The sequence below is a fragment of the Elgaria multicarinata genome, chromosome 2, assembly GCF_023053635.1.
Source record: "Elgaria multicarinata webbii isolate HBS135686 ecotype San Diego chromosome 2, rElgMul1.1.pri, whole genome shotgun sequence".
NCBI lineage: Eukaryota > Metazoa > Chordata > Lepidosauria > Squamata > Anguidae > Elgaria > Elgaria multicarinata.
The window spans coordinates 112,501,065-112,527,855 of record NC_086172.1 but is presented as its reverse complement, the minus strand read 5'-3'; the positions used below and the strand labels follow the sequence as shown (position 1 = coordinate 112,527,855).

Below are 26,791 nucleotides of genomic sequence, written 5' to 3'. Positions count from 1 at the left end.
CCTCACAGAGCCGGGAAGCCTCTTGGCTTTGAAGACTTACTTTTGGATCTAACACTCCCTTGGAAAGAAAATAAGCCCTCCCAGCTGCAAGTAAGCTCCATTTTCTTATTTAGTTGAGAGGGGTCTTAAAGGAAGTGCTGAGTTGCCACTGTAGTGGGAAGTTGACAGAGCAAATGAACACCGCATCTGCCCATGGTGTTTCCGCCCTAATTGCCACACCTTTGAAACTGGACATTAATGGGTATGAACTCTTAACTTTGCAGTCCTGTCATATGGCAAATACCCAGCCTAATGTTTACAAGACTGTAGAAGCTGTACCCAAAACAGTAAATCTGCAATTATATGCACACTTTCTTGGGAGTAGATTCCATTCAACACACTTTGTTTCAAAGAAACATGAATAGGATCAGGGTTTTAAGTATTTGTTAAAAAATTGGCTGCCTTTGCCATTGGTCCCTAAGAATAAATTTTGTTATACATGAAAGAATACAGTGGTGCCAACCCTGAAAACGTCAGAAAACCTCTCATGAATGCTTGTTGTCAGTACAAAAATAATCTTTCCTGGAATACAAAATAATCTATCCTGCAACTGAGATTGGATATAAATATATGTTATGTTTGTTTTTGTCTAGGACTGATAATATAAATCAGTTATCAATTTAGTGTGTGAGAGGACAGCATTGTTCAGATGTGTGCTGTAAATAAATGTTACTTTTTGTGCTCCTGAGACCTCTTGTGGTGGCTGCTGGTAAGAAGCCTGTCCTTAACTACATGGATAAGAAAGAAGAGTGCAAAGTTGCATCTAAAAAATATGGTACCTCAATTTTCTAAATTAGACAGACTTGATGTGTTTGGTTTCAACAGCATTTCAGCGCCAAGTATATGTATGTATTCAACCACAAGATTCTTTGAACATTTATCAGTGAAAGCTAAGAAAGAAGCAATCTCTTCATAAGCAATCACACATCATGGTATTTTGCAGAAGCGGAGAGATCAAATTTTACTAGCTGATTTAAGGGAATAAATTATTTTAGTAATGATCCAGTCAGATTTATGCACTTTGATGTATTGATTTTAATAGGAGATTTAGAGCATGTGTTTAATTCTCTCATTGAAATCAATGAGACATAACCGTGCTTAATTTTGGCTGGGTCCATGCTCTTTGTCTCTTAATCCACTGCAGTTAACTTTTTCAACAAAGAATATCACACTAATTACCAGTTTGTTTGTTTATTTATCACAAAAAGCCCAGAGCCAATCTTGCAAAAAATAATAATTTAATTTTATGAACTAATATTATTTCAGAAGTCAAATTCTGAGATTATTTCAGTTTATAAAAGGAACACTCGTAATATACCATTGGCAAAATCCAAACAAATCAAAATACTTTATTCTTTCTTCCTTTAAACCTAGGCATCTATAATTTGAATTTCCTGATATTTCACTGATTCGATTCATTGACTTCCATAGGACTGGTTTCCAAGTGGTGCATTTAGATAAAGAGAGTAATAAATAAATAAATAAAATAAGAAAAAATATGATTTTGAAAAGTCAAGAACTTAAAAAGTGTCATGCTGGATCAGACCAAGGATCCATCTAGTCCAGCACTCTGTTCACACAGTGGCCAACCAGCCATTGGCCAGGGATGAACAAGCAGGACATGGTGCAACAGCACCCTCCCACCCATGTTCCCCAGCAACTGGTGACACAGGCTTACTGCCTCGAATACTGGAGATTTTGCTTATTTTGCTGTTAAAACAACCACATCGCTGTAAGTAAACCAGTCCCTTTTACTCCAAAACTGTAGTACGATTGTTCTCATTGACTTTTCCAAGAATTACTTTGTCAGAATTACAAATAAGGAGTTGTGAATAGGGAAGATAGAAATGTGTTGTTTTAGGCTTATGATGGCCAAGCAAATATTCCAGTTTAAATTATTGTGGATCACATTATTAAGTATTAGAGTCTTAGCTACCCAGTCTTGTGTAGATCTTTTTCTTTTCTTTTTTACCTGAGGTCAGTTCAATTGGCAGCTGAAGGTTATAAAATTAAACAAGGTTATAAATGGTTATAAAATTACCATGCAATCCTATACATGCCAGAAGAAAGACCCATTGAGTTCAATGGGACTTACTCTTAGGTAAGTGTGTATAAGATTGCAGCCTAAATTGTGTTGAAGGGTCATGCTGTCCCAGTTATCTGACTATTCTGTTAAACAATTTGCGGTGTTAAGTATTTGCAGTATACCAGCCCTGTCAATAACATGAAGTAAATAAGGTGGGGTTTTTTGCAAAAGAAGCTGTCTTCTCTTCTTCTCTTTCTTAAAACAATAGAATATTCACTGAGATGCAGTTCTATTAGAATATTGTAATACACACATTTTAGAGGTTGAGGCTAAAATAGATCTTTGCCATCAGTAGGGAAAAATGTGAAAGAGTGAAGATGAATGGGATCAGCTTTGTCCTAAAACACACCCAGGAATTATTATCAGGCTTGTGTACATGATTAGAAGAAGTACAATGGATTAATCTTGGTTCTTCCTCTTCTTTTTTCTATATTCTGAGCAAGTTGGTTTTTCAATGCCATAACTCATCCCAAATTGACAATGCCAGGATGATTTAATCCTCCAGTTGCCTAACACCATGGCAAATTATAAATTGTATCCAGAGTCATGCAGGAGTGTCCTCCTTTTTCCTTCCCCTGCAGTCCCCTGTGCAGATTTTGAGAGGAGGAGTTGCCCCCCTCCCAGTTCCACTGATGGAAGTGGTTCCAAATACTTAATTGAATTCCATCTACTGATCATCATTCACTAGGTAACAAATCGGGAGTTCTATAGATTATCTCATATTGGTAAATACATAAGAGATTAAACTAGTCTTGTATCTCGTAGATTTGAGCTGATCCAATTATGAAAATATAATACCCTGAGATCAGTTCCATATTATTGTATGGTAAGAATACCGAGTTCTCTGACAATATCTCATCAGCCAGATTTGCTGAAATGATGATCTAGAATGAATGAATGAATGAATGAATGCATGCATGCATGCATGTTTGAGCTCTAGCTCTGATATGATTCCATTCCAAGCAGTCTGTAAAATGATTAACAAAAGATATCTTGAAGTTGTACTATTTGGCATGAATAGGCTTGATGCTTCAGAGAACATTTAAGAATGGGTTTCAAATAATATGATATTCTATGTAATTAGTATAGTGTCAAAATCACTACTGGCCCACCAACCATTAATCTGTTGAGACATTCATCTGTAAGTAAGTAAATATTTTGTCAAATGTTGGCAGTAATTTGATAAGCCTCATTATGGGATGAGTAAGAATTCTCTCAATATAATTTTCTTTTTTTCTCAGAAGTGATTATGGAGCATGTTAATTCCAATGGTGGAATTAATGAAATCTGCCTGGCCAAATCTGGAACAGGAAAAGTCAGCCAAGTTTGCATAAGGGGGCTCCACTAACTTGCCCCATTCCAGAAATGAGTTTTTGTTTTGTTTTTTTACTTGTTTCAGGTCTTGCACACATGGCAGGCTCATGATTGCCCACTCACAGAAGTTTTCAGGTCAATTTCATGATTTTGTCAACAACTAGGACATCTTCCCCAGAATCCTCTGTAAATTCCAGGATAAAAAGAACCACTTTTAAAGTGGTAAAAGCCAGGAAATAGCAGGATCTTCCACCACTAGATGATGAGAGAGTTTCGGCTATTGGGAGTATAAAAATGCAATAAATAAATAAATAAATAAATGTTGTCTCAATAGAACTCAACGTAACTGAAAAGAGGAGAGTATTCAACCCCTTTCTTGCCCCTCTCCTCCCATATAATAGAGTCCATAACAATCACATCAAAAAACTAGGAAGCACAAAAGCCCTGGGTAAACAATGTGAATTCCCTTAATGTAGAGATGCTCTAAATCACAGTTGTGCTAGCAGAGCATGCTGCTTGCACAACAGAAGTGGCAGCAGACCTCGCTTGTAGATGGGCAGCCCACAACCTGAGATGGAATATTTGATGGGGTGGATTTGTTTCAAAAGCCATAATAGCATTTCCTTCAAAATCTCAGAGTACAGCTTTTCTTTTTACATTCAAGGAGTCAATTGTACTCCATGGGTTAGAATGGGCACTTACACATCACCCAAAAAGAGGTCAAACAAAGATAATTATTTGCATAATATTTGCATATGTTAATTTAGTTGTATAGTTGCACATTTATGAATCATTACTATAATTTAAATAGAAATACACTACATCTCACTATAGTGGGGAAGATTCTGAGAATGGGGCTGTCTTCATGGTGGATTTCCTATGGCTTGGATATATTGCAAGGTCATTTGAAACCGAAATGATATCGTGGCCAGCACACTCCCAGCCAGCCAATTCCATCTCAAAAAGCCACAGTATCAGAAAGTCAATTTACTCCATTCTTTTTAGTTAAAATGGCTTACTGGCACTTCCTCTGCAATGTGCCCCTGATCCTCTGCATTCAATCCCGGGTGTTGCCTCTGTGACATGGTCAGGGGGTGGAGCTGCCCCTTCCCTCGATCACCCCTTTTCCTAGTCCATTCCATTGGGAGCCATAATTATGTGCTCCCTTATTGCTGTACTACTTTGCTTCTCTGATATGTTATTTAGCTTCTCTGATATTGTGCTATTTAGCTTCTTTGATATTGTAAACAGATAGCGCCAACGCTGCTATCTTTCCGGCGCCAGGTTAAGACTTTCCTCTTTGCCCAGGCATAAGGCGGCACATCTTAATTACCCACATGTTTTAGTTTTTTAACGGTTTTTAATGCTTTATGTGTGTATGTTTTGTGTTTTAGAATTTTAAATTTTGTATACTCGTTTTAATCTTAATTTTAGAATTTCTGTGAACCGCCCAGAGAGCCCTGGCTATGGGAGCAGTATATAAGTGCAATAAATAAATAAATAAATACAAAGCTATTACTCTGTGACAGTTTTCTGGAATGGGGTAAAATTGGGGTGGTGGGGTGCTCTCATAGAGAGCCTTCAGATCCTGCCCAATATTATTTGGGAGTTTTCCTTCTACATGGAAAATTGAGCAGTTTTCCCTCTATGTCGCCATTTCCCCCTATTCGGCCTCTTTTCCATTCAATTTTTTAGCTTTCCTTTGTACATTTCTGCATTTTCAAAAAATGCACATTTCCAGAGTTGCAAACTTGCAGCACCGTTTGCTCTTTCTATTGCCATTACACAGCTGCACATTTACAGTTTATCAGATTAGAGATCTGCCATGGGACAGCAAAGACACCTGTCGTTGCCATGCAGGGAGAATAAGAGCGGGGCTTATTTGTGCTAGTGGGGTGCTCTCATGGGAGCCAGTATTGTGGAGTACTTACTTTCCATTCCCATTCATAAACCTGTAGTAGCAAGGGGAGCCTGGAGAGGAGTGGGTAACAAGCTTCTGTAATTGATGATATTGGTTCTATTCTAAAACTGTCACATCATCCAGATTGGGTGAAATGATCAAAGTGTCTAATCCTGAACGGAGGAGGAAGTGTGTGTGTGTTTGTCACCAACAATGCAGTAGTGAGAGGAGACAATGGTACCAAAAAAAGATGGGAAATGTTAATATTTGAACTGTGGTTTTCACATAAAGATTAGAAGTGAAGGATACTTTGTGCAGTCCTGGTTCTAAAGTTTTTGGAAGTACCTGGAATATCTTTGAACATCAACAGTAATGTAGCTACTGTTCTAGAACAAGAAGGCCCCGATTTTGTTATAGGCAGTTGGAATTAACATTCAGATTCCTGTTGCCTTTTATTACAAAGTTTATGTGGATAAAGCCATAACTGTCCTGGAAGATATTAACATGCAGAAATAGTAATCATGATCACAAGCCAGTGTATGATACAATAGATCTTTTCATCCTGTTGAATATAATGCCTCCAGCAACACAGCAAAAACAATCGGCTTTTCCATGGAAACCTCCAGAAATAAATCCTTCTTAGGGCTTAATAAAACATTCCGTGCAAAAGCATGTAACCAAATCCCAGGGACTAAAGCAGCCTCCCCCAAGCTGGAACTTCAACTCCCAGCATCCCCCCATCAGCATGGAAGGATAGGAGTACAACACATCTGGAGGGCACCAGTTTGAAGAAAGCTTGGTTAAAGTTATATAGTGTACTAGAGCTAGAATGATGCATAATTCTAATTTTTCCTAGGAAGTAAAAACTCTCTGGGGAAAATACTCTGGTTTCAAATCAACTCTAGTTACAAGCAATTTTTCCTGATATTGGCCCTGTTCAGACAACATGCTAAACCATGATGACTTAGGTAGGCTGACCATATGGAAAGGAGGACAGGGCTCCTGTAGCTTTAACAGTTGTATTGAAAAGGGAATTTCAGCAGGTGTCATTTGTATATATGGGGAACCTGGTGAAATTTCCTCTTCATCACACTAGTTAAAGCTGCAGGTGCCCTGCCCTCTTTTAAATCTGGTCACTCTAGTATAGCTCCTGCACTTTAACTGTTGTGATGAAGAGGGAATTTCACCAGGTTCTCCATATATACAAATGACATTTGCTGAAATTCCCTTTTCTATGCAACTGTTAAAGATACAGGAGCCCTGTCCTCCTTTTCATATGGTCACCCTAACTTAGGCCTTAGCTTAGGGTGACCATATGAAAAGGAGGACAGGGCTCCTGTATCTTTAACAGTTGCATAGAAAAGGGAATTTCAGCAGGTGTCATTTGTATATATGGAGAACCTGGTGAAATTCCCATTTCATCACCATGGTTAAAACTGCAGGAGCTATACTAGAGTGACCAGATTTAAAAGAGGGCAGGGCACCTGCAGCTTTAACTGGTGCAATAAGAGGAAATTTCACCAGGTTCTCCATATATACAAATGACACCTGCTGAAATTCCCTTTTCTATGCAACTGTTAAAGATACAGGAGCCCTGTCCTCCTTTTCATATGGTCATCCTACCTTAGCTAGACCTAAGGTTTATCCTAGGATCGTCCCAGGGTCATCCCTGCCTGATCCCTGGATCCCCTGTGTGTCATTTACATGAACAGGGATGACCCCAGGACGATCCCGGGATAAACCTTAGGTCTAGTTAAGGCCTTAATGTGTCATGTGAACCATTCCTAACCATGGTGATTGCATAATCAGGGTTTAAACATGCTCATTAACCACTTAGCAGTGGTTAGCAGCCTAACCATGGCTTGGCGAGTTATCTGAACAAGCCCTATGTAGAGCAGCCTTCTCCAACTTTGGGCCCTACACATGTTTTGGACTTCAACTTCCATCACCTCCAGCCAACATGACCAATGGTGCGAAATGTAGTCCAAAACATCCAGAAGGCACCAGGTTTGGGGAGACTGTTGGTGTGTGTGTAGTTCCGTGCAAACAAAATATAGCATAGCTTTATCTTTTGATCTTGCTATTCTCCATGGCCTTTATTTACTTATTTATCTATTTTCATGTTTATATCCCACCGTTTTCCTTCTTTCAAGGAACCCAAGGCTACTTACATGGTCCTCCTCTCTATTTTATATTTTACCACTTATGGAGTGATTTAATGCTCACCAATACTGTTGCAATCCTCCTAGGAATATCCTTCTAGTGGAAAATATCACTGCCATCCTTACTCAGAGTAGGGTTGGATACTATTGCTAACTACAGAAGTCTACTGAGGAACTTCTGTTTTTATTACTATGGTATGTGTAGGAATTAACAAAACAAACTCCTGGTGAAGAACTGATATGAATAACAGTATAATATTTTAGGATGATGCTGGATTCAGTAAGCCACAGTACCTTCCTGCCGAACACGATGATATGTGAATCCCTGATGTCTTGGTCAGAACTATTTGGAACAAATGAAGAAAACTACCCTCCTTTTGATCATCAAACAGGTGGGTACATGGCAGTTTTCTTAATGAGTTCTCAACACAGTAGGTGCCATCTAATATTTTTACTTAAAAATGTGTTTTTGAATGTCACTGTAACAACAACAGAACAACCTTAACACAAACAAAGATGGATTCCACTGATACGATATTCTGTGTCTGAGGGCTTCTCCAGGCACTTTGTTTTCAGCACAACAAATGCACAGTCATTGTTTATCTGTTGTGTGTAATCCTAGCTCCCTGAGGAAGTGTTACCTGCTTTTTTTTGTTTGTTTGCAACTAAATATTCGTCACACTCACACTTTTCATCTTTAGTTGTGCGCATCAGACAAGGCAGCCTGGGCAGCATTTCTTGGAAACGTCGTAAGTAGCAGTTTCCACTATCTCCATTCAGGCATCAGAGGACAGAACTAGATGTTCTGCCTTACTATAAAGAGCTGCTGCCATGCCAGGTTTCTTCGCTTTCTTTCCCTTGTTAACCACTAACAGAACAACATAGGCCTTAGCTAGTCCTAAGGTTTATCCCGGGATTGTCCCGGGGTCGTCCCTGCCTGCTCCCGGGATCCCCTGTGTGTCACTTAGATGAACAGGGATGACCCCGGGACAATCCCGGGATAAACCTTAGGTCTAGCTAAGGCCATAGTAGTCCTGTTGAGGCATTCTCCTGAACATATGAGGGCTAAAAGTGTGTAGAGCTTTCACACAGCACACACAATATCCCCAGTACATGCTGGGGCCCACCCCTTCAGATCCCACCCTCCCCAAAGTAGGGAGGCCCAAAGAAGAGTTTTACTTATGTTCAGCTAAAGCAGGGTCACCAGGCCTCACAAAGAGTTCTACTGGCGCTGAAACAAATGTGAGAATTCTTCAGATTGTCAGGAACTGAGAGTGTGGGCCCCAGCATGCACAGTGATGCTGGGGATAAGGACCTGCAGGCACAGCCCCATTCCTCTACACACCTTTAAGCCCACAAAATTTCAAGCAAAACACCTCTCTCTCTCTCTCTCTTTCTCATGCTGAGGGATGAGGAGACACACAGTATGTTCCCATCCCACCCCATGCTTTGTTGTACTAAACATTAAAAGAAACAGAAGAAAAAGACGCAGAGTAGCAGTGATGCTTTCATGTCTCTCATAATGCCTCATTCCTTTTTTATTCATGAGCTGAACTATTTATTCAGCTGTTGGATATTCAGCAAAAATCTTATTTTTATTCTTAATCCCTCTGCTCACTTAATTTTCCTTCTCTTCTTAATCATGTTTCACCTCTTCGTACTTGTCTTCATTCTCTTCCTCTTTTGTCCTGTTTCAAGTTTAAACTCCCATCTTCTTCAAACCTTTCAGCTTCTTGATGGCCTTGATCCTCATTGCTTCCTCTCTATTTTCCTCATTGTTCCCTGAATTCATCAAATTCCAGTTTTCTTACTAAACCTCCAATTCCTTGTGCTATTTTAATCTTCGTGTTTTCTTTTGCATGTTACTATACTGTTCTTGGATATTTCACCTCTGTTCTCTTTGCAAAAAAAAATATTATATATTCCACTGCATTTTTTTATCTTGATCCATTTTTTTCCTTTCTTCATACTGGCTATTGTATAGATTTCTTTTTACTCTTATTCCATTTTCAACTTCTCCCAGAAAGCACGTAAGTTTCCCCCCCCCCCCCATAACACTACTCATTTTTGTGCTTAGTATACTTCAGGTTCCTTTATAATTTCAAAATGATATAGATCCTTTTGGCAGTAAACATGAGATTGACTAAAGCGTCCTGCTAAGTTTGCCATATGGAAAAATGGATAACACACCTTTAGATAGGGAGCACTATATAAATATTGTAAATAAATAAAATAACAAAAGCAGGATTGATAGACTGTCTAGTTCAGAATTACAGACAAATCTAGGAGATGGGGTTCAGACTATGCAAGCTTCTGTTATTGCTTGCTTCAGCAGTGGCCTGGAGACTACTGAACTGCTTTTGAAAGAGAGAGTGGAGTTCACTTCCTATTTCTCCAGAAATCCTGATTGGCCTGGTCACAGATTAGCAGGAAGACGCAATCTGTTCTTCACTGTGTGCAGCTGGACTAGCTTAGACCTTCTCTGAAGTAGCTCCCTGTTGCTTGGAGAAGCCTGGATAGAACCAGGCTATATTGATTAATTTAAAAGGTGAGGTACCAAGTGTAATGGGGCGGTAGGTTACTTATGCAAAGATAATCTGATCAAACAGCAGGAGCAGTTGAAATTCACATGATCTAGACAAAACACCAATTGCTTATTCCCCATCTAGTCTCAGCTCCTTTTTGTGACATAATCAGAAGAAAGGTACAACTTCAGTTAAATATTAATATGGCTGATATAATTCTCTCATGTATTCTTTGGCAATGTGTAATAAGGGGGATGATCCAAAAAAAACCAGTTTATCTTCCACCGGATTGTAAGAAAGAACATTGATGCAAATAATTTGTGGTGTAAGAAACCACTATTTGGATATAATCTTTTCATGTATAACACAGTAGATATGTTTTATATCAACAACATGTAGTAGCATAAATTTGGCACATTGGTGGAATTTCTAAATAAAGCATGCCACACCAGCTTCTGAGAACAGCTTCATCATTTCCCCATGCAACAGGGTTGCTATATGCAAAGAGGGCTGTGTAGAGGACTTCCAGGGGAAGAAGCGCATTCATACAACCAGCATTGAAATAGAAAACATGAGTCACAGCCCATCGGTCATAAAATAAATTTCCTTCAGATGAAGAAAATGAATCTATATGGTATGAAATGTGTGGATTGGCTACTGGGGGCCTTGCTAGACGGAGGTTCAGCCCGGTGATTGCCCTGGGCTCGCCCCTGTGTGTCCAGATGACACACAGGAGATCCCGGGGTCAGGCAGGGGTGGAATCTCTCTGGGCGAGGGGTAAGTGAAACCCCATTTAGCCTGGCTTTTCCCGCAGTCCCAGCCTCAGGTCGGGCTGAGGCCGGGACCACGGGTGTGTGGACCGTTCCGTCACTTTTCCCAGCTACCGCACTTATGCATGAGTAGCCGGGCAAAGCAGCGGATGGGCCACAGCACTCCATAGGAGCACTGTGCCCATCGGGCCGGGGGGGGAGAGATGGGAGCTGGGGGGGAGAGCAGACCCAGCAGGAGAGATGGGGGAAGAGCAGAGCCAGGGTGGGGAGATCGTGGCCAGGGGGACGGAGGGGGCATTGGACATGACGAGCGGGAGGCCGGATGGGCAAGTGGGCAAGCGAGCAGGGGGTGGACATGATGAGCGGGGGGCAGATGGGCAAGCGGGGGGGGGGTAGACTGGTGAGCGGGTGGGGGGCATCAGACATTGTGGGGGGGAAATCGGGGGCAGGGGGAGCGGGGAACCCTTTTTTTTAAAAAAAAAAAAAGACTTACCTTATCGTTGGTGTGCTCCTGCGCACATAGCCCCTTTAAGTGTTAAAAAAAATGGCCGATGCGACAGGGCTTTCCCTTACCCTGTCGTGTCTCACGTGTAGACTGGGGTGATAGCCCAAGCTAGCTGCAGCACGGCCTCGCCCTTACTCCCCACTGGATTAATAGATAGGTCTAGCAAGGCCCTGGGTAACCAATGCATGAATAATGGAACATGATTATGCACACGATTTGAATAGAAATCTTGATCGAACCATAGGGTCTATTTTGCATTGATTATCCACACATTTTGGTCATCTGAATAGAGCTTCCTTGGAAGTTCACATGCGTAACATATTCCTTGATTGTCCCCAATGTCTTTTTTTATTATTATTATTATTATTATTATTATTATTATTATTATTATTATTATTAATAATAATAATAATAATAATAATAATAATAATAATAATAATAATTTTATTTCGTACCCGCCTCTCCATTTCAATTGAGGCAGGGAACCACAGCAAGCACAAAATACATAAAATACTGATTAAAAATATTGTATACATTGTTAAAACTTCCTTTAAAACATCCTAAAAGCATACTAAAAGCATACTAAAATTCCACTGGATAGGCCTGCCAGGAGAGATCAGTCTTTATGGCTTTCTTAAATGCTAAACGGCTGTCAAGTTGACGAATCTCCTCTGGCAGGCCATTCCACAGTCTGGGAACAGCAGAAGAGGAGGTCCTCTGGGTAATACCTGTCAGCCTAATCTTGGCTGGCTGAAGGAAATTCTTCCCAGAGGATGTGAGTGTGCGGGGCGGATGGTACAGGAGAAGGCGATCCCGCAGGTAGCCTGGACCCAAACCATGTAGAACTTAAAGGTAATAACCAACACTTTATACTTCACCCGGAAACTAATTGGCAGCCAGTGAAGAGATTTTAAAACTGGTATAATGTGGTCACCCCCAGGTGTACCAGTGACCAGCCTCGCTGCCATATTATGAACTAGTTGAAGTTTCCGGACTAGGCACAAAGGTAGCCCTATGTGGATCGCATTGCAGAAATTGAGCCTCAATGTTACCAGCGCGTGCGCTTCCGTCTTTAGGTCTTCTCTGATGTTTAGTCAGAGATCTACTGCCCATTTTGTATCCTAGATAAAATGTTAATGGAACTGTGTTGCCTGAAAGCAGCAAACCCTGTGTTTTAATTATGTTGTTGGTTTTAATCAGTTTTTATCTTTTGATGTTGCATTTTAATTGTTGTATTGTTTTGTGAACCACCCAAATTATGTGTTATAGGGAGGCTATACAAATTTAGTAAATAAATAAAAATAAATAAATCCCATTATAACAAGCTGCTATTCAGCCGTAAAACTGATAGAACAGACTTCATGATCATCAAAATATTTTAGGGATCTCATGTAAGTCCCAATCCTACTGCTTTTCCACTGCAGTATAAGAGGTTGTGCAACACGGCTATTCCAACTATTGCTAGCCCAAGAAGAGGTTGTCATCTTTGGAAAAGTAATCTTCCTGCTTCACAAGCATGACATCCTGTCATCAGTTCATGGTGGCAGGACAATGCCTCATATTATCATTTAGTTCTTTATTTATTGCATTTCTATATCGGCCAATAGCCAAAGCTCTGTGGGTGGTTCTTGCTGGCAGCAAGATGGTTGCATCTGGCCCTTAGTACGCGGCGGCACATTGGTTGCAATGACTGGGACGATTGTACTGAAACACTATAAAGGATTGATGAATCTAAAATAAACGACTGATGAGCTGTTCAAGGTTTACCTGTACTTCTTTCTTTTTTTATGACATTGTGACAGGTTGCGATTCGTCCTGGACATCTATCCGCCCGGAGTACTGGACAAGACACAATGTCTGTGAGTGGCTACAGTTTTGCTGTGATCAATACAAACTGGATGCCAACTGCATTTCCTTTTCCCACTTTAACATAAATGGCCAACAACTGTGCTGCATGACTCAAGAAGACTTTTTAAATGCTGCAGGGATTTGTGGTGAATACCTGTATTTCATCCTACAAAACATCAAGACTCATGGTCAGTGTGCCAAAGATTTAATCAGAATAAGATTATTTCATTGTAGGTGTGACCATTATGCTTGTGCAAGGCATTGAACTGGCTGCCTTTAAGACTGACAGATTGCATTGAACCACAGTTTAGCACGCACACACACAGTGAGATAAAAACAGGATTCAAACAATGTGGAAACTGATGTTTACATAAGACTAAATAAATCTTTGCAAAATCAGCTCGAGTGATACGGGCAAGATTGGGACGGGTGAGGGAAGCAATGAAAACCAGAAAGGTGCTCACGGGAAAAACTAGGCTAAAACCTTTATAATAATGAAGATGAGAGGAAATGAGGGCCGTTTAAAATGGAGGAACAGTGGCAAGATAGTTCATTTCAAAAAAAAAATTGGACCAAGGATTTACTCTAGATACAAAATACATTTATTAGTATCAATCAAAATATTGGATTTGATGTTTTTCCTCTGCAGGAGTCTCCTTCTTTCAGGACAATGAAGATACAAAGTCATCTGAAAAAGATTGTAAGTAAACTTTTAAAAGTGCAAATTTCTAAACAGAAGGGAAAGCCCATAAGAAAAAACACACAATGATCTGTGATTCAATATATAGCAGTCCACAGGATTCTTATAGTAAATCAGTGATATTTAGGCTGTGGAAATATTCTCTGTTGTTGTTGTTGTTGTTGTTGTTGTTGTTGTTGTTATTAATATTATTTCATTTCTATATTGCCCAACAACTGAGCTATCTACAATAATAGCAGAACAGTCCCGGTTTAATGAATAGATGCTCTCATTTGTTCTGTTTGGAGGTAGTTAGAAAAGTAACTGTAAGAATCTAGATGTTCAATGCAGACTCATTCCTTTGTTAGGTCGGAAGCCAAATTAAATCTGAAAATGCTCTGCTATCACCTATTCGAAAAACTTCCCTAAGAAAGCCTTTCAAATGGAGATTTTTGGAACGTGTGATAGCAGAACATTTTCAAATTTAATTTGACCTCAGACTTGACATTGTGATGGAGGCATAAATGGTAGCTTTGGTGGGCTAGAGATCAAAAAGGGGAAATACTCCCCTGCCAGTGAAGGCTGTTGGCGCCTGTGTCAGTGAGGCAGTGAATCCACTCTGGGTCAGAACCAATCAGAACTCTAAAGGAGCGACCCAAAGTGCTGAACCCTGTCCCCAAAATGGTCCAGAAATTTAGATAGCTCCCTGAGAGTTCTGACTGAAACCCAGAGCAGATTTACTGCCCCACTGGCAAAGAAGCCACCAGTCTCCACTGTCCCCTGCTGACCTTATTGGACCTCAGTCACTTTTGATATTGTGGACCAGACCATCCTCCCGGACCATTTGGAACAGCAATGAATATGTAAACATTTGCTCTTAGACAAATCTCCTTTTGCCCAATAGGAGGATGGCCATCAAAGAGGCTAGTTTGACCCCATGGAATTTAGCACATGATATTTGAGAGGTCTCCGTATTATCACCAAGAGCTCCTTAATATCTATATGAACAAAACCACTGGTAAAGAGAATCTGCAGCTTTGGAGTTGTGGGCTATCACTGTGGTGATCATCACACTCAACTCCGTATCTCATAAATTAAGCATCCTGGAACTGTAGTGTTTCCCTTTACTCAGAGACACGAGAGGGACTGGCTCTTGTATTATTTATTTATTACATTTTTATACCACCCAATAGCTGAAGCTCTTTGGGCGGTTCACAACAGCTGTATAGAAAACGGAATTTCACCAGGTGTCATTTGTATGCATGCAGCGCCTGGTGAAATTCTCTCTTCAGCACAACAGTTAAAGCTGCAGGAGCCCTGCCCTCTTTTGTATCTGGTCACTCTAGTAGAGTTCCTACAGCTTTAACTTTTGTGCTGAAGAGGTAATTTCACCAGGTGCTGCATGCACACAAATGACACCTGGTGAAATTCCATTTTCTATACAACTGTTAGATACAGGAGCCCTGTCCTCCCTTGCATATGGTCACCCTATCTGGAATTGAGCAAGATTTTACAGCCCTACTAGAGAAGAGCAGGCCGGGGGATACTTTGTGTCAGGCTTTGGGGATTTCAATTTTTCTGACTGGCTAGTGCATGTTTTATTCTATTTTTATTGTTTTTTGTTTTGTAGCTTTATTTATTTCCTCCCTGTTGCAGCAAAGCATTTTGAAATGTTACATAAATTAAATTATGAAATGGGGCAGCTCTTATGTGTAATTTGCATGGATTTCTAACACATATGTCTGACTCACCCCTAAATCCAGTGTAATTAGAAGCCTATTTGAGAGTTCCACCTTGTGTATCATTTACGGGCATCCAATACAGAAGGGAGAAGAGACGGGGGTGATATTCACCACCCTGAACTCCCACGCTGCGCTTTTTTTTTCCCCATCTAGGGAAAGCGTTTCAGGGTCGGAAAGGCGCTAGAAAAGGCACCAGAGTCGGAAAGGTGCCAGGATAGCTTGTATTCTGGCCTCTCCAATCTCCCCCCACCCTGCCTACTGAAACACCCCCTTTTCCCCTCTCCAAGGTCACCTTCCCAACGTCACAGAGGCAGCCGGCACGGAGGCAGCCGGCATCTTTCTGATTCTGAGCTCTGAGGTCATAGGGCTGTCTCTGACCTCGGATTAGGTCATCTGAAATATCCCATAACCCCTCAATGCTGTCTAGGGGCCATAGGATTTCTCCCTCTGTCTCTCAGTGGTCAGACCTGTATGTTTATAAGATTATTATTTTTTGAGGATGTGGAGTAAAACCAAAATGCGCAGAGAAAGGAAAAACTGCATCAATGTTAAGCGAGGGCCAGAGGCAGTACTAGGGGCCACAGACTCACCAGTCAGAAATACCAGCATCCAGCTCATTTCCCACTGTGTACTGTGCTCCATAACTATGGATCTGTGGTTCTACTGTAGGCAGAAATACTATTTACACATGGGTACAATCAGGACACGCTATGTTTTCAGGTAAACATGTTTTTACAGAATTCAAATCTAGCCATTGGTGATTGTTTCTGTGCTTTTTTTAAAAAAAACCTGCTATTTCAGCTAAATGTCCAACTTTGGGTTAATCATTCACGTTCGTTTATCTTTGTGATAAACTTGAATTTTAATCCTAAAATATATCTCAAACCATATTGACTTAGTGTGGCATGGAATTTCATGAGGTGAACACATCGTCCTCTTTAAATTGCATTATCACCAGACCCTGAAGTTCATCCATATTTAGTTGTGGCAATGTTGTTATTTATTTATTTTAAATCTTTTTCAGATAATGATAAGGCATGTTTGAGGACAGGCAGCATCAAGACTCAAGACTTTCAAAGTCACAGTAGAACAAGTAGGTATATATGTCATCAAATATTGTTCTTGAAAATGCCATTTGCACTAAATCGCCAAATACTGTGCTAACTTGTTTGGTCTGGACTGGAGAACATTTGTTATCTTTTAATTTTAAAAATAAGTTTAAGTCCCCAACTAGCTTGATTGATAACTGGCAAATAGAGGGAGAAAACGTGGAGGCAGTGACAGACTTTGTATTTCTGGGCGCAAAGATTACTGCAGACGCTGACTGCAGCCAGGAAATCAGAAGACGTTTACTTCTTGGGAGGAGAGCAATGACAAATCTTGATAAAATAGTAAAGAGCAGAAACACCACACTGACAACAAAGGTCCGCATAGTTAAAGCAATGGTATTCCCCGTAGTAACCTATGGCTGCGAGAGCTGGACCATAAGGAAAGCTGAGCGAAGGAAGATAGATGCTTTTGAACTGTGGTGTTGGAGGAAAATTCTGAGAGTGCCTTGGACTGCAAGAAGATCAAACCAGTCCATACTCCAGGAAATAAAGCCAGACTGCTCACTTGAGGGAATGGTATTAAAGGCAAAACTGAAGTACTTTGGCCACATAATGAGAAGACAGGATACCCTGGAGAAGGGGCTGATGCTAGGGAAAGTGGAAGGCAAAAGGAAGAGGGGCCGACCAAGGGCAAGATGGATGGATGATATTCTAGAGGTGACAGACTTGACCTAGGGGGAGCTAGGGGTGGCGACAGCTGACAGAAAGCTCTGGCGTGGGCTGGTCCATGAAGTCACGAAGAGTCGGAAACGACTGAACGAATAAACAACAAAACAACAGTGTCCTAATGCAATTGTTGCAGTGGCTCACAGCCAGCCACCAGGTGTCACTCACTGTGTTCAAGACAAACACCTGCTAAAGACTAAAGAAGAAATGTGGAAAGCAGGCATGGGGGACATTGATTGTCTAACTTGCAGATTAAAAAAACAGCCATTTCTAACGAGATTTTTCGTGTTTTTACTGTCAGTTCGACAGCTACATATCTGGTACAAATTCAACTGATGAAACTTTCTCTATCACTGTTGTTCATTACCGGGAAAGGCTTCACGTGCTGAATTTATTTCTGTTACAAATTAGCCATGTCTAAAGAAATATGGAAATTCTAACTTGAACTGCTGGAAGGCAAAAATAAAATAGAAGAAGGGCATGGAATAGTTGAAAAGGAGCAAAGCTTGACAACAGAAGAACAAAATAATGGAGTAAGATGAAGTTTTGATGGGGTGGCGAACATACAATACCTTGATACATTTGAGGATCTGAGGAAGGATTGAATCGGAGAACAATACAGTGTTGCTTCAAGCAGGAGGGAAGGTCTTTGATCAGTAGACAAAGGCCTCCTATTAATATTCATTTTTTAAAGACACAATCCTATGTACGTTTAGAGAGAGAGAAAATGCTACAGCAAGCCATGGGAATTGTAAGGGGAAAAATTCGGTCTAAAAGTGCATAAGATTGTGCCTTTAATTAATTTTGAAAAATAAGTTTACCAAAGGGAAACAACAATAACAACTGACTAAACAGCCAGATTATGCCAACATTTCCTCTTCCTTACAGCATCAAAAATGGATGCCCAATCATTACAATTGTTTCAACCACTTCCATTGTTGCTCAAATTTAGCAGAAGACCTCCATCTCTGACTAGCTCTTATAAACCAAACTAATTTGTTTAGAACCGCAAAATCCCATAACTTAATGTACCATTTTCTGTTTCTTGGAATTTGATTAGATTTCTTTATGCTTTTATTTATTTTATTATTTATTCTTCACTAGTGTTTCAGTTATTGGTTTAATACTGCGTCTCCAGTTTAATGTGTGCTGAGAAAGAACATTATAAATTTGCACTGCTTTGCCTTTATACTGCAACTGGACCATAGATCTCAATTCTTTCATAACTTGCTCTTTTTTATAATAATTACCAAATTTCACCAAAATGTCTCTAGTCCCTTTGTAGTTTTGCCCCCCCACACGGTGAACTCGATCTATATCCGATCCATCTATTTGTAGGTCAGGCATCAGCTCTTTGAACCAATTCAGGATGATTTCTCTTAGATCTTCTCCTTGTGTTTGCTTTAGCTGTTTTATTCGAATTAATGATCGACGAGATTAATCCTCCAAGGCTATCAGTCTTAATTCATAATCTTTAAATTGAATATTTGTTGATTTTTCAAAAGCCTCTTGCTTCTTCTTGTTCAAATCAGCTTTTGTCTCCAAATCTTTGATATTTTTTGAGTTCTCAGCTGTCTTATCAGCCAGGACACGCATTTGTTGTCTAAAAACATCCATTTGCTGATCCATTTTTTTAAAAATGACTGTATTGTTCTCTGCAATTGCAGCTTTAATTTCCACTAAAGAGGGTGGCTGACTGCCAATTGCTTTTCCCCCTTCAGCCATGTTTTTTTCTTTTTTTTGGCACTGTATCTAAGAAAACTGGGCCTGTATCTTCGTCCTCCTGTTCTCCTTCAGGGACTGGATTTTCCAGGTTGGAGAGGTTATGGTTACTTGGTTTCTTTTTTTGTGTATTTAACCTTTTCCACTCCTTCTTAATTCTCCGTTTAATGTTAGACATAGGACACTTCTGGACAGGGCATAAACCTTTGAGTCCAGCTCCCTTTCTTGGCAGTTATTTTATTAGCTTGTCTTCTGTGTGTTAAACACTCTTCCTTCTTCTCAGGGAGGGGGAATACATCAGATTCACAACAGCATTCACTAGAGGGGACCAGAACTAGCCATACACAGTCTATCAATGCCACACTTCGCCCCCTCACCGAACGCTGCTATTTCTCCACCACCGCTCACCCCCCCTTCTCGCCAGCCGACGATAACTACAACAAACTGCTTTCCTCTTTATAAAGCCAGTATTTCAGTCTTTTCCACTTTGAAATAGAAGATAAGAGGTGAGATTCACTATAAATCAAGTCAGCATCTAACAAAAACAAACTTTCTCTGCTCCAACTGCGCCACAGCAGCAGGCAGCATTAGTTTCACTTTCCACAGATGCTTATAGAAACATTCCATAAGATCTCACCTTATCTCTTCCAGCTTTTTCCAACACCAGCAAGTTAAACAGTTAACATTCATAGTCCTTTTCCATCATTTGATTAAAGATTTATGCCCATTAAAAAGGAGATAATTGTTTTTCCCGGCTAAGCCGGTTAGAGCATCAGAAGAAACTCGCTGACTCCATGGCTGCCAAGCTCCGCCCCCCTTATTTTATTATTTATTTATTGAATTTATATACTGCCCCATAACCAAAGCACTCTGGGTGGTTTACCAAGGTTTGCATATACTGTCCTAGTAGTGACAATCATATGATTAAAAAAAATGTTTCCGTATCTTTATGTAGGCATTTTATGACATGGGATTGACTCTAAAATTAAAATGTTTGCTGCCTGATCCTTTGAGCAACAAAAACATTTTCGGCTAAACTAAACCATTATTAAAACCCTTAATTTCAAACTTCCTGTCCTCGTACAGGGGAAACAGTTAAAAGAATTCTAGACTTTCTGAACATCACTAGATGTTTTGGATTCTGACAGTAACTATCCTTCAGATTTTCACGATGAGGAAATGGAACAGACCCAAACATTTGAACAGTGACGCCATTTAGTGAGGATGGTGGCTAATGGGCCCCCTGTGCTTCGGACCTTATGAGCAATGGATTAAATAACCTGTTGTGAATTATTTAACCCATCGTGGATAATTGTATTGTCTGCCAGGAAACTTTTAACCCATGATGGGTTATTTGCCCAAAATAACCCACTCATAACCCATGGTTTGCAATAGGGGTTATTTAACCCGCGATAGGTTAACTTGTCATGGCAGGTACCATGAGTTAATTTGTTCGCCTATGGGATCCATATGAAAAGGAGCACAGGGCTCCTGTATCTTTAACAGTTGTATAGAAAAGGGAATTTCACCAGGTGTCATTTGTATGGATGCAGCGCCTGGTATGCAGTGCCTACAGTTAAAGCTGCAGGAGCCCTGCCCTCTTTTGTATCTGGTCACTCTAGTATAGCTAGAGTCATGAGGCAAGAAAGGGTTATATAGCTGCTATCACTCTATAAACCCTTGAAGATTTGCAGGATTGGGACCACTCTTTATAGGCAGGTCCCCCTAGTTGGGAGGCACCCGATCCATTTTCAAAATTCTGTACAATTTCACCCCAGGGAATGAAAATCCCAGGTGCACCCAATAGGGGGTGGCATAAATAAATCTTTGCAAAATAAGCAAAAATAAAGAAAACAGCCCCAAATGTGTGTTTTCCCCATAGCCTAAAGTGCACAATTGAACAGGTGCAAATTCGTTTCGTTTTAGGAAGATCTATTAATCTGCTGTTGTTCGTTCTTGAAGGCCTGCAGAGCTCTCACTTGTGGGAGTTTGTAAGAGACCTCCTCCTGTCTCCTGAGGAGAACTGTGGTATTCTTGAATGGGAAGACAGAAACCAAGGCATCTTTCGAGTTATTAAGTCAGACGCTCTGGCAAAGATGTGGGGGCAAAGGAAGAAAAATGACAGAATGACCTATGAAAAGCTAAGCCGAGCACTCCGGTAAGATAATACGTGACAGTGTTATGTAAGTTAGCTAATTTCAAACAGTTTAACTGGCGCCAAAGATTCTTACGCTAAATAATGCAAAGGTCATGAGACATAGCTATGGCTCTTTTGACTGGAGATAGGATCATGAGGCCAGATCCATGGGTGGAGTAAATAAGCATAATTACACATTAAGTCAATAGATAATTTGCCAACCTGCCCATAAATATGTCACTTAATGCTACTACCTCGCCATTTCCGTTGGCAATGATCCTAGAGTGTTAACCTGAACTTTTGTCTTAGGAAAAATAAATGTAAGCTCAGTAGTTTGTTTGTTTTTTACAAAGGGACAGCTGGACTTCAAAATGTCTGGGAAAATTTTAAACTCTAAGAAGTTTAGCTTACAGCCATAGGTGTGCAAGTTCTCCCTTTGCCAGAAAGAATGGATTGATCTCTCAAGGAGAATATGTCGTTATATGCCAACTTCAATTTTGTTGTTGCAGGTACTATTATAAAACTGGGATTTTGGAACGAGTGGACAGGAGGTTAGTGTACAAGTTTGGAAGGAATGCGCACGGATGGCAAGACAGCAAGTTATGAAATTCCTTTTGCTTCTGACTCACTGCCCAGTATGCAACATGAAATCTCCAATCACAACAGAAGAAACTTCTCCGCAGATACCCCCAGATTAAGAGGTGGCCACCTGTTATGAATAGCTGTATAATGTAATGGTAAAAGACTTTCTGGATTGGGGGAATTTATTATTCTTCATATGTTTTTGGACCAGCACCATCACTTCTATAGCCATAAACTGCTCTATAGACGTTTCCCATTGTATGGAATTATATATGTAGCATTTCTTTCAACGCCAAGAATAGCAGTTTGCCATTGATAATCAAGATTCATAATATTCATAACATGGAATTTTATGGGATTTTGAACAGCATGATCTGAATCACCTAAGAACCACATTAACCCAACCCTTGGGAAATAAATGTATATCACATGGTTTCCGGTATGATGGATGATCAAGTGACTTTGGTGTTCATCTTTGCATTTCTATCTTCTTGATTTCCTTATATTGTAACAGAGGGGTGGGCCAATCTCATGTGCAAGGCCATTTTGCATAAAGAGCTGGCCGAGAAGAAATCCCCTTTGGAAAACTAGTATCTCATCAGGACTTTGGCCCACAGCAAGGGACCTGACTCTGGGACCTGAGAACTATCAGGATGTGACTGCTGCCATTTTACTCTGACCAGACAAGAGAACTGCAGCCCATCTGATACTAGAGCACAGCAGGTTAATGGTTCTCCCTGTTCCTTAACAGGTTTTAGGTCAAGTTTGTTCACTAATCTGAGTTACTTGTGGACTCTGCTCTAGTTGCTGATTCCAGACTGGCTGTTGCCTTTGTGGCCTCTGGCTCCTACACCTACCTCCTTTGATTCACTTCACCCCTGCCTCTCCAGTTAACTATAGATAGAGCAGACTGACATCGCTGTGATGCAGCATTTAGCTTCTGTCCACTGTGTAACCTCTTCCAACCTGTTGTCCATTATTTGTTTGTTTTACAAGAAATGTGGTAAGCCTCATTTATGTACTGTAATTTTGCCTTGACACTATGTGCCAACCTTCCACCCTCTCACCCTTTTGGTCATCCTGAACACAAATTGGATTTGTCTCCAGCAAGACCCAGTAATAAATGCCCAATAAGTGCACTTTATAGGAGGGTGGGAACTCTCCACTGTTCGTTGCACAACAGTAAACATCAAGATCAAGCCACAAAAGGCATGAATACCTCTCTGTCTTATAGGGTTTGCACTTACCGCTTCAGAAATCTTTGTTTTGAAGTCACTGAAGTAGAATCAGTTTTTTATCTCAAGAGTGTGAAATCATGGGATGCTGGGTAAGGAGAGACAGGCTGTGCCACAATAGCAAATGTTCTAAAAAATAAAAACAAAATTCTGGAATCTTATCAAGAATATAATTTATATCTCTGAGGTGCCAGTTCACAGGCCTGCACTGCTTTTGTATGACCATATGTCCTTCTATATGCTGCCAAATTATAAATGAACTTTGTGTTTATGCAATAGTGAGATATCCACTGCCAAAAAACCTGTATGTAGGCTTAATTCATGTGAGTTTTTCCCATACCTGTTGGCAGGTGTTTCTGGCCTTGCCTCAGAGAGCTCCATTTTATTTTTATTTTATGAACTCTGAATCTGAGCGTGCCAGCTCAAAACAATTGTGTGGCAGAGTTGCCATGCACAGGATCCAGCTTTTGACATACCATTGCAAACATTTAAAGGGCAACGTTTATGATGGCTGAGATATCGAGAGGGCATGGCGTGATGTATGAACATGACCAGACAATAGGCCTGCAGCTGCACGAACAAGATGTTCAGCTACTTTTACCATTGCTGTTCACGGTCATGTTAATAGACCCTAACCTCACTCACCTAGCAGGGCATCTGACGGTAAAAAACAAACAACCAGCACTTACAAGTTCCTAATCCATCCCCTTTTTTCCCCCTCCCCCCCAAAACAAAACAAAACAAATGGAGGCTTTCAAAAATAGTTTGCAATGCAACATCCTGGGGAGAGGTGGTGTGTAATTCAAAGAAAGAGTGCATCTAAAGGAGCTTGTGGATTCTGACCCCATGTCTTTTGATACTGGAGAGTACAAATCATGTGAGCAGTGCTGGTGGGTTGTATTCAAATCTGCTGGTTGGCAATGTCTTGTGCACGGTTGGTGGTGTTCAGGTCTTCTGGTGCTTAAAAAAGAAGAAGCTTCAACCCCTTAGAGCTGACTGATATTGCACTAGTTCTTTTATATCTGGCACAATTCACAGAATTCTTTATTTCATCCTATGTTTCACTACTTGAAACACAGGACAGGTGTGTGTGTGTGTGTGTGTGTGTGTGTGTGTGTGTGTGTGTTTAAATGACCCAGTGTGAGCATTCTAGATTCCTTGTGAAGAAGCAGTGAAAGACACATTCTATATAAATGTATGAATGGGTATGATGTTTTATTATATAAATTTGTTAACAATATGGATTACTGTACAATATTTTTGGATGTGTGTGTTTTTTTGGCCCACTGCAGTTTGTACAGGGTGTGTATAAAATATTTAATTGTAAAGTGTGTCCTTTACTTTGAATTTTATTTTATAATTCATGTCAACTACAGCTAAAGAGCCATTTTATCCTGCACTGTACTATGTTTTCTGAGGTAGAGAACATTATAGAACAGTTTTTGTTTAAAGCCCACACTGTGTGAAGCCCTGGACAATCATGTTTCTTTCATACAAAGCTGTAGGTGCTTTTTTCGTACATAAAAGTCATTTGCACTGAGTGTAAGGAAGGTAAGAATTTTATAGGTCACAGTCACTTGGGTGAGTTCATTCTTTATACACTTCACTAGCTAACTGCAGTATCACTTACAGGTATATAATACTAGAGTATATAACAAAGCCTGAATCATTGGTCTTAGTAAAGAAAACCAGTTGAGCAAGAGAGCTATTTTAAAAGAAGTGCTGGCAGAAACCTTTTCTCTGCCAGACATTTAACTACTCCAAATCCAAGATGATACTCCCTACTGTACAGGTCTGAACCCAAGCTTGTGAGGGTAAAACAAATGCTTTCAAACCCTACAGAGGTAAAGTCAGCCTTAGAGGACTTGATCTGAAAAGCAAAAATGGTTAAGAAAGCCTCTTTCTAAAGCTGCTTTTCATTAAAACACACACACACACCGCAACAGCTGTTGGATGCTTCACAGTAAGGCTTCGCAAGCCATGTTGTGGTTGTTTTTAATTCAAGAAGTAGTTCACTTTTTCCATGAACCAGCCCCAAATTTGAAAACGCGCTGGTCTTCCCAATGATTTCAGATCATCTCACTGGCAACTCCATGAGCCCTCCGTCCCTTCAGCTAAAGCTTACTCCTGAACACCATCCCTTTCCTTCTCCCAAAGGTACCTGGGAATGAAGCAGAAGCAGCAGCAGCAGTCTTTTTCTTGAGGCTTCTTCCTGCCTCCTTTGCATCTTTCATCCTTCAGTGACTCCAGTGCTGGAACTGCAACTTGCCAGATGTCACAGAGTTTAGGAAACAGAGTGCCTGAATGCCCGAGTCAATAGTATGGATTCTACTCCATTAGATGAATTTGGGAGAAGCAATGGGGCCCTTCACTGGTTCATATTACATAGGGTGACCATATGGAAAGGAGAAGAGGGCTGCTGTATCTTCAGCAGTTGTAAAAAAAAAAAAGGGAATTTCAGCAGGTGTCATTTGTATGCATGCAACACCTGGTGAAATTCCCTCTTAATCACAACAGTTAAAGCTGTAGTAGCCCTGTCCTCTTGACCAGATACAAAGGAGTAAAGTAGACTGGGGGAAGCTGGGGGAAAGGGGTGGGGCCAGGAGGAGGGAGTGTAGTACTCTCATAAAAACACCAGATGGCAGATTAGGACAACAGGAGGTCCAGATTAGGTCCCCAGAGCCTGATCTTCTGCACCCCTGCATTAATTTGACAGAGCTATCCACAGAAGGAAACCCATATACACAATTTATATGACATCGCACAACTAGAGCTTCACAAACCAGCAAGCCCAGGAACCCTCTAACCCATGTGCCACAAATCCAGAGGGTTGGTGCTTATGATTTATGGTCAAATGGTCAAGGAACACCTAATTTCTTTGAACGAGTTCAAATCTCCAGGGCTCAATGAGCTGCATCCTAGAATAATAAAGGAACTGGAGGAAGAACTCCCAGAACCACTGTCTATTATCTTTGCAAAATCATGGAAGACGAGTGAGGTGCTGGATGACTGGAGGAGGGCTAACATTGTCCCACAGGGCCCAGTCCTGGGCCCAGTGCCCTTCAAATTTTTTTTAATGATTTGGATGTGGGGGTGCAAGGAACCCTTATCAAATTTGCAGATGACACAAAATTGGGTGGGATAGCTAATACCCTGGAAGACAGAAGCAAACTTCAAAGTGGTCTTGATAGGCTGGAGCGCTGGGCTGAAAACAACAGAATGAAATTTAATGGGGATAAATGCCAAGTTCTACACCTAGGAAAATGAAGCCAAATGCACAGTTACAAGACGGGGGATACTTGGCTCAGTAATACTACAAACAAGAAGGATCTTGGAATTGTTGTAGATCACAAGCTGAATATGAGCCAACAGTGTGACATGGCTGCAAAAAAAGCAAATGCAAAAAGGGGAAGAGCCTTCAGCGTGGTGGCTCCCTTCCTGTGGAATTCCCTGTCTCTGGAGGTCAGGCAGGCGCCAACTTTGTACTCCTTTCGGCACCTCCTGAAAAAATCATTATTTCAGGAAGCCTTTCCTTAATGTCCAGCCAGGAGTTACTATACTTGCTTCTTTTAAGATCTGTTTTAATTGTTTTATTCTGTTTTTATTTTCATTTTATCTTGTACACCATTCCAAAATTTTCAATTGGGAGTGGTATATAAATAGTGTAAATAAATAAATAAATAAATAAATAAATAAATAAATAAATAAATGCTATTTTGGGCTGCCTTAATATAAGCATAGCTTCCAAATTGTGCGAGGTACTGGTTCCC

General features: G+C 40.5%; 1 protein-coding gene and 1 long non-coding RNA gene across 2 annotated transcripts; one reads left to right on the top strand and one right to left on the bottom strand.

Moving 5' to 3' along the window:
* Positions 1–22,192, top strand: ELF5 (E74 like ETS transcription factor 5). The gene is made up of 7 exons (XM_063118811.1): positions 1–90; positions 7,766–7,893; positions 13,104–13,337; positions 13,799–13,849; positions 16,595–16,663; positions 21,030–21,225; positions 21,714–22,192. The coding sequence occupies exons 2-7, from the start codon at positions 7,767–7,769 to the stop codon at positions 21,808–21,810; spliced, it is 774 nt and encodes a 257-aa protein (XP_062974881.1). The 5' UTR covers positions 1–90; position 7,766; the 3' UTR covers positions 21,811–22,192.
* Positions 13,607–26,466, bottom strand: LOC134393731 (uncharacterized). The gene is made up of 3 exons (XR_010025098.1): positions 25,183–26,466; positions 23,034–23,150; positions 13,607–13,837 (listed from the first exon to the last, which is right to left on the bottom strand). It is a non-coding gene; the product is annotated as an uncharacterized LOC134393731 (long non-coding RNA).
* Between the last annotated feature and the right edge of the window lie 325 nt (positions 26,467–26,791).